General features: G+C 36.2%; 1 protein-coding gene and 1 long non-coding RNA gene across 5 annotated transcripts in view; one reads left to right on the top strand and one right to left on the bottom strand.

The window, feature by feature from the left end:
- RHOBTB3 (Rho related BTB domain containing 3) overlaps positions 1-15,443 on the top strand; it is a 41,912-nt gene extending 26,469 nt beyond the window's left edge. For all 4 annotated transcript variants that reach the window (XM_068928508.1, XM_068928509.1, XM_068928510.1 and 1 more), the window contains 5 exons: positions 1,334-1,445; positions 4,881-5,054; positions 6,421-6,587; positions 7,921-8,017; positions 11,209-15,443. In XM_068928508.1, coding sequence (XP_068784609.1) covers positions 1,334-1,445; positions 4,881-5,054; positions 6,421-6,587; positions 7,921-8,017; positions 11,209-11,324 — 666 coding nt within the window. In that variant the 3' untranslated portion in view covers positions 11,325-15,443. The remainder of the gene's footprint in view (positions 1-1,333; positions 1,446-4,880; positions 5,055-6,420; positions 6,588-7,920; positions 8,018-11,208) is intronic.
- Positions 1,402-16,697, bottom strand: LOC138064709 (uncharacterized). Its single transcript, XR_011137951.1, has 3 exons — positions 16,239-16,697; positions 10,777-10,906; positions 1,402-1,504 (listed from the first exon to the last, which is right to left on the bottom strand). It is a non-coding gene; the product is annotated as an uncharacterized lncRNA (long non-coding RNA).
- Between the last annotated feature and the right edge of the window lie 3,338 nt (positions 16,698-20,035).

The following is a 20,035-nucleotide window of genomic DNA, read 5'->3' as shown; positions in this document are numbered from 1 at the left end:
TTTATAAATGTTGTGATACGGGAATCAGTCTATTGGCTAACATATTCAATTCAGAAAATGACTTCACAGTAAAATGTATTTATGTCACATTAATTATGTGACTTAATAGTTACATAGTAGAATTAGTTTAAACAGCTATTTACAGGTAGAACTACAGGTAGGACTGGTACCGTAGAGACTGTACAAGGTCTTTTTGTGAGTTTAAATGGGAAATAGTCCGGGACGGTCTTGAGATAACATAAAGATCAAAAGTTACTTAGCTCTTTTAAGCTTCTGATCTTTCGGTTATAGCCTTACTAGTCCTAAGGGTCCAAAGCTAAAAGTTCAAAAGACCAGATGTAAAAAGGCCTGAAAACTTAAGATAGTAAGTCGAAGGGGTTTTTTCCTTTGGGTTTTCATCATGTCTTCAGCATACATTTATTTCGCATTTAAAAGTTTTTCTTCAAAGGCATGAGAACTATAAATGAATTGTGATTTTCTTGGTAAAATTAAATATTTATTACATAAAAAAGATTTTTAACTGTTTAATTTAAGAGTTAATTCAACTTCATCTGGATTTCATTTCCCGTAATCTAGCAACATGATTTTGATATTGTTCTTTTTAGATACAGAATGGTAGTTTTAAACTCCATTTTTAAATGAAGAAAAAATTGGAAAAAAAGTAGCTTAACATACTAAGCTTTGAGGATCTCAATTCTGGCATGCCCACGTTATTAGAAGTCAATGGTAAGGCCTGTGAAATCCGTTTGCCTTTGTGGCAGGCAATCTCAGGACTTGTCTAGTAACAAACCTGACTTTTTGGCTGCCTCAAATCAGCGTGTGGCATTGCTATGGAGGGAATATGTAGCCACAGTATGGGCAGCTCTGGCACAGTGCAGAAATGTGTGTGCTTATATCTGCACAACTCACACATGGACATTAATGCTCTTCCCGCAGTATCTCAAAGCTTGTGTTAGTACAGCTTTATGTTCAAACTGTGTGTGTATGAATAATGTTTGGACTTGAACAAATTTGTAATGCTGCGTAAACCTGCCCAGAGATGGCAGATGGAAGAATTTGTAATAGGTCAAAGAATATTAGGACAAGACTCAGAATGTGTGGGTGTGGCAGACATGCTTTAGATCTGTTACACCATGAGAAACAGGAAAGGAAAAGTCAACAATCATTTCAGAATTATATGCATGAGAGATGTGGTTGAGTAGCTCTAGCAAAAGAATGTAAAAGATAAAGTGAAAGGCTGTTGTTTAGTCTCCCCATATAAATGATATCTCGTAGTCATTTATCCTGTGAGGTATTATACATGACAGTATTTTATTAATTATTTATTTTGCAGCTCAACAATTTAAAGGACTGCAGATCTCACCAGATAAAACGAATGTGTAATACTTCTCTCAGGCTTTTCTTTAATACATCTGTGCTAGCTGATGTCATCTTCAAAATACAAGGTGCGGTACATCTGTTCTTGTTGCTTTGGATGCATATGTGTCTCCAACATTTATCCTCTCTGTAAGAAAGTGGAAAATTGAGCTGATTATATATTTTCTGTTGCATCTGCATTAAAGTCAAAACTAAGAAGATGTATACGTTTATTTATCATTGTGAAAACCAGTTATTTGCTTAGCGATAACACTGCTCTGTACTGGTACTTTAGAGCAGTGTCCACTTGTAACGCAGTTTATCAGACATGAGCCTCTACAAATGGTATCTGCCTTCAGGGGTAGACTTTGTGTCCCTATAATTCAAGCATACTTCTTACAGGCTTAGTAAAGTGATGCATCTACTGCAAGAAATGCTGTTGCAACAGTATAGCAACAGTGTAGCAATGCTAAATGAGAGATGTCATAGTAGATGTATGGTGATTTTATTTAAAATTTTTTTTTCACTCACTCGCATTCTCGTGTCTACATACATAAAAGCACCCAGACATGTGCAAGTGGTCTGTCCACCTTTCAGGCTCTGTGACGCATGTATTCAGGTGGTCTGGTCTAGTTTCCTTGCAGTGACAGGACAAGGAATGTTGGCTATTTTCTGCTGATCCCATTTCCCGATATACCACTTTGGTTGGTGCTGGCTTTGGATGTGCCTTTCTGTGCCCTTTAGAAGCTGACATGTCTCACCGCTGTGTCTTTAGGATTTATTCACTGCCCTTTTTCTCCTAACCTGGCTGTCCTTAGAAATGCGCTTAGGTGTGCTGGGATTTTGATGAGCTGCTAGTTTGGGGCCATCAACACGTGCCATTTTTGTTGCCCTTGCTTCTGGTGTTTCCATGCCTAGATATTTGTATATCAATCTTAACGTTTCTATTACAGTTCTCTACAGTACAGCACTCCACAATTGCCTTATGACAGACGACTCCTTATGAGAGCAGCTTTCATCCTTGTGAAACCCTGTGTTATAGCTGCCTACTGCTTAATACTATGAGTGTGAAAACAAACATTTAAAATGTTTTTTAAAAAATCTGTTGAGAGACAACAATAAGCATCTATTCCTCTTCACAGCTATGAGTAAAATGTATACTAAAGTGATTTTGGGGAGCAGAGGCTAGCTTCCCTTAGTTGCTTTTTACTTGAAATCCTTTCACATTTTACTGAGGAAATTATGAATTGGAGAGAGACAGCCAGCATTCACTTTCTTCATGCCACTGAAATAGCTTGGAGGATCTAGCCTTCTACACAGTTTAGTCTAATACTAGTGTCTTTAGGATATTTCTACCTTGTTAACTTAGAGAGATTGTTGGTGAAGTTTCATAAATCTACTTACAAAGACTGCTAAGTACTCCTTGGCAAAAGTACAGGAAGGAACCGCACAAGTGAAACTATTTGTTGTTCCTTTTTTGTCTGTAAAGAATGTACCAATGTATTAGATTATCATGGATGAATTTGCTGGAAATTACATGCATTCACCCTTAAAAATAAAAAGAGAGATGGAAAAACAGCATTGCATGCTTTGTGAGAATAAGAATGAGATGTTTTTTAAATGCTAATGTTTTTCTTGATTTGTCCACACCCAGCCTCTGTACAGAAATGGTCTTTTAGGATTAGACAATTGTTTAATTATCTTCAGCTTTAAATCTCAGAGCCAAATATGGAGCATTAATCCCTCAAAAATAAGCACATGGGGACAAGCAGATTCTTTCTAGATGTTCTGTTTAATATGCAGGAAAAACAGAAAGACCTTTGAAAAAGAGAACAAAGTACTAAGGCCGAGTTTGATGACTTAAACAATTCAGCTCAATGTCCCATTCTTGAGAGAGGGTTTGTGGGAAGTTGATGGTATCGTAGCACCACTGTATATTTTATAGAAAAAAATTGCTGTTGAATCAGTTGACATTTACTTGAAAAAAAAAGTATGCCTATCCACTCACCACGTTGGCTGTTTTTTTTTTTTTTAATGCTTGATAATTCTCCCAAGTTTTTTTCCTACTTCATCAGGCACAATAATAATTGTATGAGTTGAATAATCACTAAGACAAATTGAAGACTTTAGTCTTGGTCTGGCAAATAGATTTTAAAGTCTATGCCGAATTCCTTGAATGCTGGGAGTTGGTTGTGTACCAAAAGTGGTTGTGTACCATTAAAAATGGGAGCCCATTAAGCTTGTGTAAAGACTCATAATGGGATCGAACCTCCTAATTAGTAGGTGAATATACAATTGCATGCAGATACAAAAATGCACACCTATTTTATATAACATCTGTATTGCACAGTGTTCATATTACATAATATAAAAATACATAATACTATTTACCTGTGTTTTCTGTATATAGAAATGTTGATTTTGTATGCAGGTTAGACAATTTGAAAGTAGAAACAAAGATGAATAGAAATGGAATGAAAATGAAAAAGTGACAGCTGCCTTCAAGGAATTAGCTGGGTGGCAGGGATGTGACTGAGGAGGAAATTTAGATTAGAATCTATATCTAAGTATATGTAGTATCTTAAATGTCAGTTAATCTGTTTATAATAATTTTTATGATTTTTTATGTTTGACTGTAAATTCTCATTCTGTCTTTAGTTGCTGGTCTGTCTAATGTTAGTTTGGCAGTTTTTTGTGTATTGGATTGGATTATTGAGTTCAGCTGGACTCTGCAGAAGTCCGTGTGAGCTCAAGGAGTCAGGAATGGCCTCTTAGTCTGCAAATGTTTTCATGAAAAGACTGTACTGCACTGGACTGTTAACCTTATTAGATCTTCAAAGTGCTGTAGTAAAATAAATGGTTTACTTGTAAATATTACAAAATGGAATAACTTCTGGAATAGTGCATTATTTGTAAGAGAACATCAAGAAATTCCTTTTGGGTAAAATACTTAAGTTCAGATAAATACTCCTGACTTAATGGAATTTCATCTGTGAAAATTTGCCTTTCTCTATTTTCTGTGGTTGCATGGACGTTTGATTTCTAGAATGCTACTCACATTCATTACCAGTGGGATCCCTAATGAACATGAATAATTCATACACATAAGCATTAGCAAGATTGCATATTTATACCAGATCAGAAGTTGAGTTAGTGTAAGCTGCTGTAATTCCAATAGTGTCAGATGTTATGCTAGTTGAAGGCCTGTTTCTGTCTGATAAAGCTTACCCTATTTGGAACACCTGCTGTTGGGAGCAGGTTGTAGTAATAAATTTGGTATTTCTTTTTAAGGTCTAATCTGTTAATATGCTATTTTTGTTTGTTGGTGGCTACTGTATATATGTAGATATTGACTGGTACCGAGTAAATGTGTTATTAATTATCTATTTGATATTTTTATTTCAAACACTCTATAAAAGTGTTTTAAATCAAGCTCTGTGTTGTGTAAAAATTATATGAACCTTAATATCAAAATCTTACCATGTGTATAAGTTTATCTTAAACTTTTGTCACAAATCTTGCAGGTACAACTGTACCAGCCCACAGAGCAGTTCTGGTGGCTCGCTGTGAGGTAATGGCAGCTATGTTTAATGGTAACTATCTAGAAGCAAATAATATTTTGGTTCCAGTGTATGGGGTTTCCAAAGACACTTTCCTCTCCTTTCTGGAGTATCTCTATACCGACTCCTGTTGTCCAGGTAAGCAAATTTAAAAGTACACGTGCATCTGCTACACATTTTTCTCCCACTGAGGCATGGAGAAAGAAGGGATAGAGACCAAAGTAGCAGGATCTTTTAGTTCCCCTTCTTTTCTTGTCCCCTGATAAGTATTTATCTTTAGTGTAAAATGTTGTAATGCAGAATTTCTCCCAGTGTACTAGATACTGTAAAGTCACTAGAAAACCTGCTTTACATTAGTGGAAATATTTTCAATTAAAGATCTGGTATATTCTGAAAATATTTGTTACTTAATGGAAACATGCCAATATTTTCCTGTATGATCTGCCTCAGGAAAAAGATTTTTTTTCATATTTTACAGTTAGAAAATTTGTATTATTCAAGTAAAATCAGCAAGCAGCCAGTATGAATACAACTAATAAAACACTGTAGTTATCTTCTGCTTAGTTAGCAAGACTCTAAAAAATGTGTGGTTTTCTTTCTGGGCCATTCAATCTTCTGGAATTCTCTTTCTACAAGAGAAAGAATATCAGTTTCTAATCTTAGTTCTAGGTTTTATTTCAAATTTGTCAATTAGTTTGGCATATATTTTGTGAAGTTTAATATAAATAAGCTTAAATTGCCAAAATACCTTATTCATATAAATGGATATCTTATTTATATATAACACCAGAGAAATTATATGAACTAGAGTATTTGGCAAGAATAATTGAGCTAAAATACTCTTAGTTTCTTAAACATTGGTTTTCTTAGTGAGAACGGTATCTAAAAATCTGAAACTAAATCTGAAATCTTATTTAAATTCAGATAATTTTCCTTTTATAGAAGGAATGGTGGTGTGATACATATTTTTGTTTTGGTTTTCTTTTTTAAAAATTTCTATCTTGCTCTTAGGTTTTCCATCTTTTCTTTTTTTAATCTAACATTTCCTTGTCCATCAGTTTAAATATGGAAACAGTATATCGTATTTTTAAAAAGAATTATTACTCTGTTTCTCTTAAATCTTACTGTTCTATTTTCTTTTACATATTTTAGAGAGGTTTCTTTTTTTGAAAGAAAAGTTAGAAGGCTAAATCCTTTTATGAATTATCACTCCCTTTAAATAGACCAGCAGCATTTGTCTTAGCATCCTTAAGATATATATGACTATGTAGTCAATAGAATGCAATCTGTTACACTTGCCTTCTGAAAAGCCACTAACTACTCTCTTGCTGCACATTAGTTTATCTGTTGAAGTGATGTAGCAAACACTAATAATAGTGAAAAAGGAGGGAATCAACAGCAGTGTGATTTTGTGTGCATTGTTAAACTATGAAAAGTGGCTTTCATCATCTTGTCAAAAAAGTAAAATAAATGTAATTTATTTTATTGTTTTGTTGTTTTTCAGCTAGTATTCTCCAAGCTATGTCTCTCTTGATTTGTGCTGAGATGTACCAAGTAACGAGACTCCAACATATTTGTGAGCTTTATATTATCACACAGCTTCAGAGTATGCCTAGCAGAGAATTGGCCTCAACAAGACTCAGTATTGTTAGCTTGCTCAGAAAAGCTAAGGTACGTATTTTTTACATTACATAAGACTATATATGTTGATTCTAAATGATAGATTTTTTTTGTTTTTAAAACATAATTGTTAAGATTTTTAAGATGATCTTTCAGATTTCAAGGACCAACATTGATATATTGTCTGTTAATCAAAGATTTTAAGTGTCGCATGAGTGGCTGAAATATGGCCTGACGAGACTTTTGCAGCCCTTCATTTCTTTAAGAAGTAAAAACTTTACTGTAGGGTATGCAGTCATAGCATGTTCTATCTGATTTTGTTCATCAAAAACACACTGCGGTAGTTCAGCGTAATGATAACTTCTGTCAGAGATGATGTGTAAATGCAGTAAATGCGTAGACCGTGATCTTTCCTTCACTGGCAACACCATATAATTTCTTACCAAGTTTTTAACCATGAATATCACTGTATTTTGTTTACTTCTATTTCAAAATCCACCTTGAGCTAAATAACTCAAGTGCAGTATAGATGTGTGCTAAAACTTTCACACAACTGCTGCCTAGCACTGTAGGGTACCACAGGGTTCCAGTTACCATATTTCATGGCCTCAGATTCCCCAGGGGTGCGAAAGCTTTACGCAGTACTAATACAAAAAGGTTGTGAGAGGACTGAGCAGTGCAGAACCTAATTCATGCCAAATATACTAATCAGGATCCAAAAATCCAAAACTGAGTGTACTGTCTGACCTGTGTGCGGTTTCACCCAGTTGGTGTTTGCATAATGGTTCTAAAAGACTCCTGCCAGTATTAAGCTTTTTACAAAAATACAGTCCTGGCTGCCATTTTCCTTTAAAATGCATGTCGGAGTTAGAGTGACGGTGTCCTTAATGTAATAACCTGACATGAAAAACCTGACTTATAAAATAGGATACCCAGAGTGCCTTTTGTGCCCAAGAGAGTTCAAAGCACAATAGCTCTGAGACTATGCAGCTCACCAAGACAGAGAGGAGGAAGGTGACACGCCTCACCTTTCTTTTTCTGAAGTTCTGCTGCTGTGCAGAAGCAAAGTATATCCCAGATTCATGGGACCAAAAGGAGACATAGAGAAAAGCAAGAATCTGTAGCACTGGGGTTAGGTCACACAGCTAGGGGGAGGGAAGTTTTAGAATTTGTTCATGGGTCTGCATCTGTTTACATATTTCCTTCAATCACTTTTTCTTCTTTATCTCCTACTGTCAAGACTTTATTTAATAAACTGCTGTGTGGACAGCTGTAATCCAAAATAATATATTTTGGCATGTAAGCTGTATTAATTTTTTTTTCCTCTCCTACTTTTAGATCTGATAGTATTCAAATGTTGTTTGTATTTCCTTTCTTCTTGCAGTTTCACAATTCTGATTGCCTTTCGACTTGGCTTCTTCATTTTATTGCCACTAACTACCTCATCTTCAGTCAAAAGCCAGAATTTCAAGATCTCTCAGGTAGTTTACCGTTTTTTTTTTTTTTTTAAAGAAATATCTTTCAGTTCTACTTGGATTAGAAATGAGATACTGAATAATGCTACTTCTGCATAAGGAAATGAATAAGACTTTTTTAGGATATACAGTCTAATCCAGTCCAAAGTCATTCTGAGCCAGATGGTCCATCAACCTTCTAAGGGAGAGTAACACAGCTAGCACTGCATCCACTTGTCTTTTGGTTCCTATGCTGAAGACTAGGTTCCCACCTATTGCTGAATTGGCTAGGGCAGTTTGCTTCTTATATTTCAACACTTCCATGCCTTTAAGCATGTACTTTGTTTAGTTTATACATTTGACTCAAGATAATGAGATACTTCCAATAGCTTTTGATTAAGGTATTTTTTTTTAGGTAGGAAAGAGGTTTCTTGTGGTATTCTCCAGCAGATTTTAAGAAATCAAATAGCTAACGGATGCTAATTCAAGTAAATAAATCCAAGTTGTTCCAGGGAATTGATGTTTATTTTCCAGAAGAGAGTATATTTATTTCCTGACGTGTAATTCTAGAATGTTTTGCCCATTGTCTGTGGGGGAATATTTGTTCATCACTCTGATGAAGGTGATCTCAATGGATGTGTCACTTCTGCCTGCAGATAGTATTCAGACTGTTGGTACAGGGCCAGTGTTTTCAAAACGGAATTTTCTTATCAGTGGGCTGAAACGCTATTCAGTCCAAAATATGTTAAAGGTCGTCTTTCCTCATTTCCAAGGCTCACGTATGCATGTGATGACGGATGACTTTGTGGTTGTTTGTTACAAACAAAAAACGTAGAGCTTTGTCCCCTTTGCTTTGTTTGGGACATAGGGCAATTCCAGTGTTATCTGCCTCTCAGTGGTCCGTCTGCCCAGATTCTGAAATGCCCATTTTATAAAGGAGAGCTGGACTGCAAATCTGGATTACAAATGAGAGATCAGAAAACCTCTGCTGATGGATGTCAGCTACAAGTAGGTTCAGTCCATGTAGAACTTGGTTTGCTTCACTTCCTTGTTGGCTCAGGTGGTGGACTGTGTTTGAAAATACTCTTTGGTAACTTCCTTCCTTCAGGACTTTGATCTCAACCATCCTGAGGTTCTCTCTTGAAGTTCAAGGAATCAGGTCTTCCGCTCAGTCTGGTAAAGTTTCAGGTGTCTGGTAAAGTCTCTGTCTCCCATTTGGGAGGTATGGGACTAGAGACTCAAAGGCTTCTAGATTCTTCCAGGGCTTGATGTAGGCACATCTGCTTACTCGTTTTCCATTTCCGCAGTAGGGTATCAGTTTTGTGCTGTTTTTTCCATGGGATTCTCTCTCTTAAAAACTTTCCCCTGTCTCCTCTTGTCTAGAAAGGTGGTATCACTTCTGTCAGAACAATGTGAGAGATTCAGGCTTTCATAGGTAACCTCTAATGTACTTTGCATTCTTCAAGGACAGCGTGTCTCTTCATGCTCACCTTAAATTTATATCTTGGTTGTGCCAGATTTCTGTCAGGCAGAAGATTTATCTTTAGGTAGCCTTCCTAAAGTCTTGTACTTTTAGGGCTGAACTGCTTCACAGCAGCAGCAGCAGCAGCAAGGAGCTCTTTTTTTCTCTTTGTAGATCCAGACCTTTTAAGAAGTTTGTTTCTTAAGCTGTTTGTTTCTACTATGAAAAGTTCTAAGAGCTCTTTTATCTCCACGTTGCAGTTATCCAGATGGACATTAGGTTGCATATGAACCTCTTATGAAAGTGTGCAAGTGATGTTTCCGATAAGGATCAGAATGTGTTCTAACAGAGCCCAAGTGACCTAAGGGATGAGCTGTACAGTATTTCCATACTGAATATTTGCTGTGTGATCACAGGGAGTTTCCTCTAGGCTTTCACCATTCCTGAAGCACCCAGGGCTGATGCACAGCAGTACTACAGTTGTTGGTTGTTTGATGAAGTTTTTTAAATCTCTGCCAGGTGACTGTTACCAGAGGGACTGTTTGGAGTCAGCCACCGGTAGAAAGCATGTGTGGATTCACCCAAAGAGAAGGGGTACCTTCCCAGTAATTGGTATTCTTTGGGATGTGCTGTCTACATGCACGTTAGTCTGCCCTTTGCTTTTCTCTTTTTCTCTGAGGCTCTTCCAGATGATTCTTTACTGAGAAGTAGACATGCTCTGCTGCATAGGCTTTGCACTGGGCAAGATGGAGCAAAGAAATAAAAGTGCATATGTAAATATGTGTACAATAGGGAAAAAACATTCTTTTCTGGTTTGTCAGAGCGCAGATACTCTCACAGTTAGAATTCAGATGCAGAGCGTACTTCTCAAAGAACAGCAACTATTGGTAGGTGACCTTGTTTTTTTCATTAAAAAGGATGCTTAGTCTTCATTTCCATTAAGTTTCAAGAAGAACAATGGTACATGAGGTAGGTGATTTGTACAGTTACTTTCTTAAAGTTAAAATCTTCAAGTGCAACTCTGCATTTTGCATAAGACAAATGAAATAGTCTGCCTGTTGCCCAGTCAGTGGCCTGACTTCACCATTTCTCAAGCTGCAGGTCTCTCTGCTGTCCTTTACTCTCTGTTCTGGATGGTCTGAATCTCTAAAAAGACTGGGCAATCGCTGCTGCAGACTGATTCAGAAAAGGCTGGGGCATAGGGGTGAAAAAGCTTACTTTTATAAAGTCAGACAGAATTCACCTAAATAACATAACTTAAAATTCTGTTAAGTTTTTATTTTATCAGAGACAAAAACATGTGGAATCAAAAGACAAATCTTACTAAATTCTTAATTCTTCCCCTTGCTTTTTGTAATGATCTTGACACAAACCGTTGGTATAGAGATTGAACTGCATTCCTTGGTAGTGTTGCAGCGTAGAGAAGCTCTCACTGTTGATTTCCTGGTTGTCTTCTGTGGATAAAGAACATGCACCTCTAAGGTGATCTCTTTGCTCTCTTTAACGTGTCTTGTATTCATTTTAAAAAGTAGATAATTTATGGCTGGCTTAATAGCAAAGGAATGTCATATAGTAAATTTTTACATTATGTACAAGACTTAGGCAAAATGGACAGCACTTGTCTTAACTTTACTTTTTTGTTGTATTTATATCCTTAATGTTTCTAAACCTATTTTCAAAGATTTATTTTTCCAGCTAGTGCACCTTTGCCTGTGTGTTTGTATACTATGTTTAATTCATTTATCGCTTTCTTTAGCGGATGAACGCAATTTTGTAGAGATGCACAGATGGCCCTCCGATATGTACCTGAAGCAGCTTGCTGATTACAGGAATTATATCCATTCTCAGAAATGCTATTGCACAGTAATGTGAGAAGACTGAACATACTCAAAAGTATATCTCAACTGGGAACTTTCAGATTGAGAATTATCTAAAGTATAAAAATCATATCAAGAGCAAAAATACTGAACACTGTATGCTATGCTGTAGTGCACTTACTAATATTCTTTGCTTTGATAATAAACCACTCTTTTCTTAGAAGGGTGAAAAATGTATCATGAGGATTTATTTCAAACATGAGGATTTTTACACCGATTAGGATTAAACCCAGTATGGGATTGTGGCATAATTGCTACCTATTTCCCCTTTCAGTTTCTTTATTGCTTATTTTATTGGCCTTTATGGTTATTTTCAGCTGCTAATAGGTTGAAAACAGATGTTTTTGTAAATCTTGTGTTTGGCCACAGTAGTAGTTCAGGAGAGTTGGGTAGATAACTCATGAGCTCTTTGAATATTTCAGAATGCAAGCATTTACCACAACCTGCATTGACTTGCAAAATTAAGGGTGTGCTTAATAAACATTTGAGTAACTGTTCATTTTCTACTTCAAGTGAAGCTTGTAGTTCTCATTAACAGGACTTTTATAGTTACACGAGCAGAGATTCTTAATTCCAGCAGAATGCATATATGGCATCATCGCTATGCTGTTCAGTACTTCCCATATCTGTTCGGTACTGGTAGAGATAGGGAGGCAAAAGGAAGGGGGTCCACAGTCATTCTTATGTTTTGTGGGAGAAAACTCCCTGGCACTAGTGGCTTTCTTCAGAAAAATTTTGTCTCATAAAAAGAAGTTTCCTCTAGTAGCTGATATCATTAAAGTTTCAAATAGATGTGGTCATGGAGGGAGGTGACCTTTCAGATAGGCATGCCAGTCCTATGAAGAACTTCAGCTATTGTAACATGACATTTAGCTTGACTCTGTTTGGTGGGAAGTCAGTATAAAATGGATGATCATAAAGTGTTCATAAGCTACTACATATTATGCAAATCTGATTATATTTTTCTGAATGTGTGTATTTTTTCGGTTATAAGTGATAAATCTTGAATATTATGAATAGGCTGATCCTTGTAGCAGCTATTGACAGTATTCTTTAGGTCACAGGTCTAAGTCATTCATTTAACTAGCCATTACATTATATGTATTTAATAATACTGATGAGGACAAAATGAACCCAACCTGCACGTTAGGGTGTCTATCTAAGGACAAATACTTGCTGTAATTGATACTTGCCTTCACTATAAGTCTTACTGTACTTTTATTTCAACTCTGTTTTGTCAACTGCCTTTAATTTCATTTATGTAGTCTCTGAGCCTAGAAAGACACACAAAAATACTGAAAGAATTACTTAATATTTCTCCAACAACCACAGCAGACCATTTCAAAAGTACCTGGGAACTATAGTTGTGAGGTGAAGATGAAACTGCAAATTGCTGGAACTGAATCTTTTTTTGCATATAAAAATTGTTTCTATATTTCAATAAAATTTCATAGGTCAATTGTTCTTTTCAAATTCCTCACTAGAATCATAGGGATTTTCTGGTGATATTTTGCAGAGATCAGGATGGTATTTCCTTTCCTATTTTGGGACCAAAAAAGAGATTATGACTCAACTGAACTGTTGCAGGTTCAAAATTCTAAGGTTAGTTTTGTATAAGAATAATGATAATTGAAATCAATTTTCATTTCTGACTTGTCGTCTGGAGGTCATAAAGTTCTTTAAAATATGAGACAGTTATCTGTATCTCACATACAAGGAGACTTAAATGTAGAGCATTAAGTAGAAAAGTAATATATATAGAAACTAAATGTAGAAAGTTATTTTCTAAGACTACGATATTTATTACAGTAGAAATTAAAAATTCTAAACATAAATTAACTGGATAGATAAGAATAAAACTTAAAGTTTTTTGAAGCATAAGACCATGGACAAAAGTGAGTACAGAGCTGGAACCGTAACTTGTATGGATGCCTGACAGCATGCTTGATCACAAGCTATGCTGCTATCAGTAGGCAGCTCAGTTATTTTAAGTTATAGTTTATATGCCTCATACAAACTTTTAGTACAAAAATGATTACAAAAGTTATGTATGAATGTTTGCCTGTATTGCATGTAGTCCTAAATTTTTAGTATTTTGAAAACTTCACCCAATATGTGGTAGGTGTTTTACTAGAAATTAGTCTGTTGCCAGTAATTTAGGTGTAGATAAGATACAAAACAAAATAGTATTTTTAACTTTGCATAAATGTTTTTTGAGCATTTAAGAATAGGCTTAATGAATATCAACACTTTGTATCTGAGCAGCGGAAGTATTTTGATATTATATATTTCAGTCAGTTGTAATCACAGGTTTTATACAGAGAAGGCAGGCAATGTAAAAATATTTATTATTTAACTTAATATTCAGACATTGAAATAGCTTTCCATTTTACCAGGTATCCTCATAGTGCCACCTGTATCAGGCACAAATATGATACTCTTGCAAACATAGAATGTATGTGATAAATTTATGAAAAAAGTTTTCTCCATTCTTATTTTATATGATGTTTTTCTGTAGAAATGTATTTATCGTAACCCATTTTTAAAATGGATACTTTAGCATTCAAAAACAAAACTGAAAGTATATCATAATGCTTGGTTAGTTACTATTGATAAATTTTGTTAACAAACTATCTTATTAACCTTTCGGAACCTACAGATCATGGATGTTCAGGAGTTAGAGCATTATTGAGTTTGGTATTTGTGACAAATTTTGTATGCGTAATACGTTAGGACCTTTGCTAGGCTATAAAGTAAAAAGTAGGAAGTAGCTGAAAAAATTACTCAAACAAGTAACTTTTCTTCAAAGTAAAATGTGTGAAGAGGAAAACTTACACATTAGTTCAGGAAACTGTTAATAACCTCTGCTTCTCTTTAAAATAAGATTTCAATGTTTTGAAAGACAGTTTAATATATAATCCAGGGATTTAGTTTTCTAGTTTCATAACTGCCAAAAGAGCTTTTTGTTGTGCAAGAATTAGGATTTGCCTGACCTCAAAGTAGAATCCAGAAAATTGATGACCTTCTTAATTTAATGGGGCTCAAACTTGCATTTCTTATATCCAAGTATGGTACCCTGACTGTTAAGTGATCAGTTAATTGCTCTTCAACCTTTCTTTCCAGATGTGCCATTTACACAGGAAAAAGCAGTGAAGGGAGCATGATTCTGGAACCTTTTGGGCCAATCAGAGGGAGATTCTTTCTTCTCCGCAATTTAATATATTTGACTGAATATCTGTTGAGCCTTACTGGCAGGAACAGTCCTAAGAACAGGTCATGGAAAAAGGCTCTTTTGTTTCTGAGGAAAGGATTCCTTTGAATCATGCTTGTTCTTCAGTGCTATCTCCCTTTCTGACTACAGGTTTCTTTCCAGGCTTCTCAACCCAGTGGCTGGGTTGAATTTTCAGATCCCATGGCTGTAATCACATCCACTTTTCCTCCTGTAAAACATGCCTTGTTTTCATATTAAGGCCCATTCCCCTCTGTACTGGGCACGCTCAGAGTCAGCTTACCATATACAGCCCTAGAGATGCCCCTGCTTCCCCAATTCCAAGCTACTGAGGCTTGCAGTTCTGAATACCTCTGGAAGCAGAACTCCTAGAGCATGGGGAACTTCAAGGTCAAGGTGATGAATTTGGGTGTTATCAGGCAGTAGCTAAGCAGCCTTTAGTTTTGGGTTATAATTTTAGACAAACATTTAAGTGTAATTTAGACTTCCAAGTACTTTATTAGATCTAAGTCTCAAAATCTACTTTTATAGGATAATTAAAGATATTTTGTCACAGATTGCACCATATCATTTTTGCTGTATTTGATGCATGTTAATGCTTGTCCCAAGCTAGCACAGAGCTTTATATTGAAGGGCTAACATATCCAGCTTTCTGCATTAATGAAGTTTCCTACATGGTAGTTACTGATTCTCTGCTTTAGTCCTTTAGTCTTGATATATTTGATGTGAAAAAACATTAGAGGGAAGAAACAGTAATTTTATTAGGGGTGTGTTGAAACTCAGCCTTTCACATGTTTGTATTTTAATACCGTCTGACAAAAATTTATATGTTTTTAGATTCAGCAGTTAATATTTTGTTTAAAAAATAAACAGTTTTTTCTAGTCAGTCTCATGTGATCATTTACCCTTTTTTTTTTTTTTTTAGAAAATTTGAGCATTATGCCACAAAGATTTTTTTGCAGCTTATTAACTTAAAATTTATTTACAAGGTGAGAGTGAGCAAAAAGTATAAATAATTGTTTGTACTGCACTACTTCCCCAGGTCCTTAAATTAAGGCACACTGAATCAGACGGTGTATAGGGAAGTGGTTTTTTTCTAGTGTTTTCTCCTTCTTCACATGACTTCTAGATGAATTCTAGAAGTTAGTTTTAGTGGAATATTCCGTATTGAATGAAGGGGATTTAGGTACTTATTCATGTCTAAAATCAGAGTGACATTAGCATCCAGTTTTTTAACTTTCCTCTAACATAGAGAGAGAAAGTCTTTACTCTAGCCTGTCATATAAAGGAGAAAAAGAAAAGAAAAATATAAGATGGATACCTTTTCTTGTTAGTGATGCAGCAAAGAGCAGCTAACCTTTATGTCGTCAGCTCCTGGCAGTGCTTGTTATTCAAAAATAATGAAAGGAGATAGGCTGAGTAACTGTAAGGGAAAATTATGCCAAACACCTTTGGATAAAAGACAGCAAGGTCTCAGCATTTAACCTCCATAAGAAAAATCTAAGCATTTAGGATGTTTATGTTAGAGAGAGTCCTATGCCAGGCTGAAAATATCTTTTGCATTTTGAAAGTAGTAGCGGAGAGAGTCTGTAGAACAGGCCTGCATACCGCACAGCCCACAAAACAATTTCTTTGACCTGCCCTAGTGTCTTGATTTAAGAAAAATTCACTCAGGCTTACCTTGCTTCATTCCCCTTGGCATACTGCTAAGCGCATGCAAGGCTAGCACACAGACTACAGCCTCTTCCTCATTCAGCTGATCTTTATTTGATTGGCGTCAGCCAGGTTATTCGTTTGAGAAATTTAAAAGCAGTTCCTCTTCTGCACGTTGAGAAGTGGGGCCAGGAACTCTTTTCTGAAGATGAATTAGTGGGTGTACAGGTCTTGCAACTAGGCAGAAAGTGGTGGACATGGAGAGATGCAGTACCAAAGGAGAAAAAGGAAGGAGAGAGAATGAGTGGGAGATACTTGAGTTGTAGTCCCTGCCAGTAGAGGAAGGATTTGAAAAAATACGGGAAACTAATTTGGCCTTCCAGAAGTGAAAGGCAGTATGAAAGAAAAATACTGAGCAGAAATTGAGGAAGAATGCCAAACAGTTCTTTTAAAGTCACATGAGAAAAAGGAAGGAAAGGAGCGCAGTAACTGGTTTGTATGAGGGCTGAAGAAGATGATGAAGAAGCAGAGCTTACTTCAGTGTGGAAGAGCAACTTGTAGAAGGAACTGGTGTTACCCAAGTTACATTTTGGTGCAGATGTTCTGTGGCTGGTGGACATAACGAGAAAACATGAGGCAGTTCTTTTGGCCCACTGTCCTGCACTTAATCACAGGAGAATTGCTCAGATGGCTAAATCACGTTACTTCACGTGCTCACTAGCTCACTGCCTTTCCTTTCCTTTCAGTGTCAGCTGTACAGTGACTCCGGTGCCAAAATCTACTCTGTAAACGAGGACAGAAGATAATGAGAGAAAGTCAGTTTTAGAAATATGAGGCAGGATGACAGGAGAAATTCAGGCCGAAGTGGGACAGAGGAAGCATCATGTCATTTTATGTAGACGTGTAGATTTAGCAGTATGGAAAGAAAACCCACCCTAGATCTCTTGCTTAACATTCTTATTGCACGATTCTCCTGTCCCTCAAATTGAGAAAAGCAAAATAAGTCAGTTTGTGTTGATACTTAATCTTGTCCTTTTATTGGATATTAAATTGTGTGGGGTATATGGTGCAGCATCTGTCCAGAAACCCTTATCACTGAAGAAGAATGCAGTATGTCCTGGTAGCTGCAGCCTGGTGTTAGAATCTGCGATGGGACACTTAACTGCTCTGAGTGTTGAATGCTGCTGGGGAAAAGGTAAGAAATCTTTTTGCAATCTGTGTACAGCTTTGCCTGACTTACAACAGAACTTAAAAGTCAGAAATATTTCAGATTCTTTTGCAGTAAGTAAGGTGATATTTACAGTGCAGCATTTTGTATTTCCTTATGATAAAGTATGGAAAGACATTGCAAAAGAAAAGAAAAACAATTACTGAAGTGCTTTTTGTGCTAAACTTGTAAGTTACAATCCTTTGAGTGTAAGCATTTCGGTCAAATTATTCATGGCATATTTAGCCTCGGCTAGGCATGGATTGTTCAGGAGCGCTCACGGAATAAATTCAGGTCACTCTACTGCATTCTACCCAATTCACTAAGAAAATGAAGGACGTTTTGGTCTTGAAGTGATGTTCTGCCAGAGCTAGTGAGCGAGGATTGTATCTTTTTACTCTTATGAACATTTTGTTATCCTTAAAGTGCCCAGCAGGGAAATTTTACAGAATTTTTCTTTTAAGTGGAAATAGATTGTGCAATTCTAAAGATTCTTCATGTTTGAATCTGCCTGTTCCATAGTTTCCATATAAGTCTATCCACACCTATAGAATTCATACGCCGATACTCTCCTCTCATGGGTTACATTCTTTACACATATTTGTCATTTTAAAACACTGTTTCATCTTTGTGTATTGATTGTGAACACCTCAGAGTTTTAAGAACTTCTTTCAAAAATCATCTTTTAGCTTTTCTTCTCTACTTCTCTCCTTGGGATGTTTGGGATTTTTACCTACAGACTAAAGCATAAGTAGCTGTTAAACAGGAATGTATCTGAAGGCCGTCCAGTGAGAGCACAAAATTCATGTCCTACGATGGGTTTTAAAATCTGGTAAACTATTGAAATTTACATTTGGCTTTTCTGGAAAGATAATGGAGCCTATGGCAAATGCAAATCTAGGATTAGTTTTACCTCCCAGGTAGGGTTATGTTGCTGGACCTCTTTCTAAATTACTGTAAGGCTTCTGGAAGATGGCATTCCTTTTCTGTTTAACTCATTGCTAGTTAAGTGTTTCGAGAGTGAGTTATTTTCTGAGTTACATGTAGGGATTGTACTCAAGCTGCTTTGCTGTTGGTGGACATTTCTCTTTTGAGGCAAGAAAAATAAGGGAGAGATTTTGTAGTAATTTTGCTTGAAATCATTTACCAATTGAGGCTACTGGGATATGTAAGATACTGGAGTGTGTTCTTAACTGTCTGTTTCTAGTAGATTCATTAATGTGCCAGCTACCTGCCAGTGTCATCCATCAAGGTAAAAATGATTGAGCGTGGAGATTTCATATATTCACCACTGATTTCTCTTTCCTGGTTATTAGAAATTCTGATTAATACCCTGCGTGCCTCATCTATAATAAATGATTTAGGAACTAATTGAATATTCAGAAAAACAACGATATGCTTTGCAATTACAGTTTAATGCAAGTCTTTATACATTTGTCATGCACCTAAATAAACCTCTTGTTTCAGAAACCCAGATTTCAATGTAAATCTTATCAATGTTAATTTATTCCTTAACTATATTCAAACCGAGAATCTGAGACTTCAGAAACAGCTATGGTAAGCCACTGTACATGTATTTTCATAATAAATAGTGTGATTCTGATTATAGATTATAATCAAATGGGCAAGAGTTTGTGTGCCATTTTATTTGAGGGGAACGTGATGAGCCTGAGAAATGATGTGTGGGCAGACCTAAAACAAAAAAATGGAAACCTGTCGAAGTTGAACCCTCTTATTCTCGGAATGTGAATAATGTCTTACCACAGTACTTTAATACCAAGTTGATTCTTCAACTGAGGTGTCCTGTTTTCCATCTTCTTTATGTTTCATTGATGACATACTTCTCTTGGAGAGAAGGTTTGTGTGTTCTGTGGCATTAGACACACTGACAGCATTGATCATTATGTGCCAGAGTGTACAACTTACAGATGCTTCTGACCAAGTTGCTGGGAACACAAGTACCAGTGCTGTCTTAGTGGAGTATTCTTCAATTAACAGCCTCTTAAACGGGCTACACAGTCCCAGGCATTCTTCTGTTCCAAGTAGCCTTGCCCTTAGTTCATAAAGATTACAGTCAGACGTGAAAGATCTGATATATAACTTCCTGCCAGCGGCTGTGTTGTAACACAATATTTATTTAAAAAAAAAAAAAAAAAAGTGCTGCTCAGACTAGACTCCATGCCCCTGCTGTGAGACATGAGCCAAAAGACCATAGGTTGTAAGGGTAGGGACAGTGCTTACAAGCGGCAGTGGTTATTTTCAAGATTGCATTCCAGAATACCGATGTTATGGTTGTCTATGTATACTTCCAGCTTAGTCTATTTAAAGAAATTCTTTACACTACATAGAAACATTGGGAATTGCTAGCAGGTCATTTGGATGAGAAGGCAGAAAGAAGATTCGAGAGAAAAGAGAGAGACATTTAGGGTGAGTGTATGAATTGATCAATACAAAAAAGAACGACAGAGGTGACCACACTGAGTGCAAGCATATTTTATTTGGCCAGGTCAGATCTCGTTCTGAACTTCTTTCCAGCATTACAGAAAGGATGAAGAGATGTAGCATACTGAAGCACTAATCAATGAAATCAAAAGAAATTGCATTCTTCAAAAAAGAT

This window comes from Struthio camelus, chromosome Z (genome assembly GCF_040807025.1).
Source record: "Struthio camelus isolate bStrCam1 chromosome Z, bStrCam1.hap1, whole genome shotgun sequence".
NCBI classification, from domain to species: domain Eukaryota; kingdom Metazoa; phylum Chordata; class Aves; order Struthioniformes; family Struthionidae; genus Struthio; species Struthio camelus.
The sequence above is the reverse complement of the archived record's forward strand: the minus strand, read 5'-3'. Positions and strand labels throughout refer to the sequence as shown.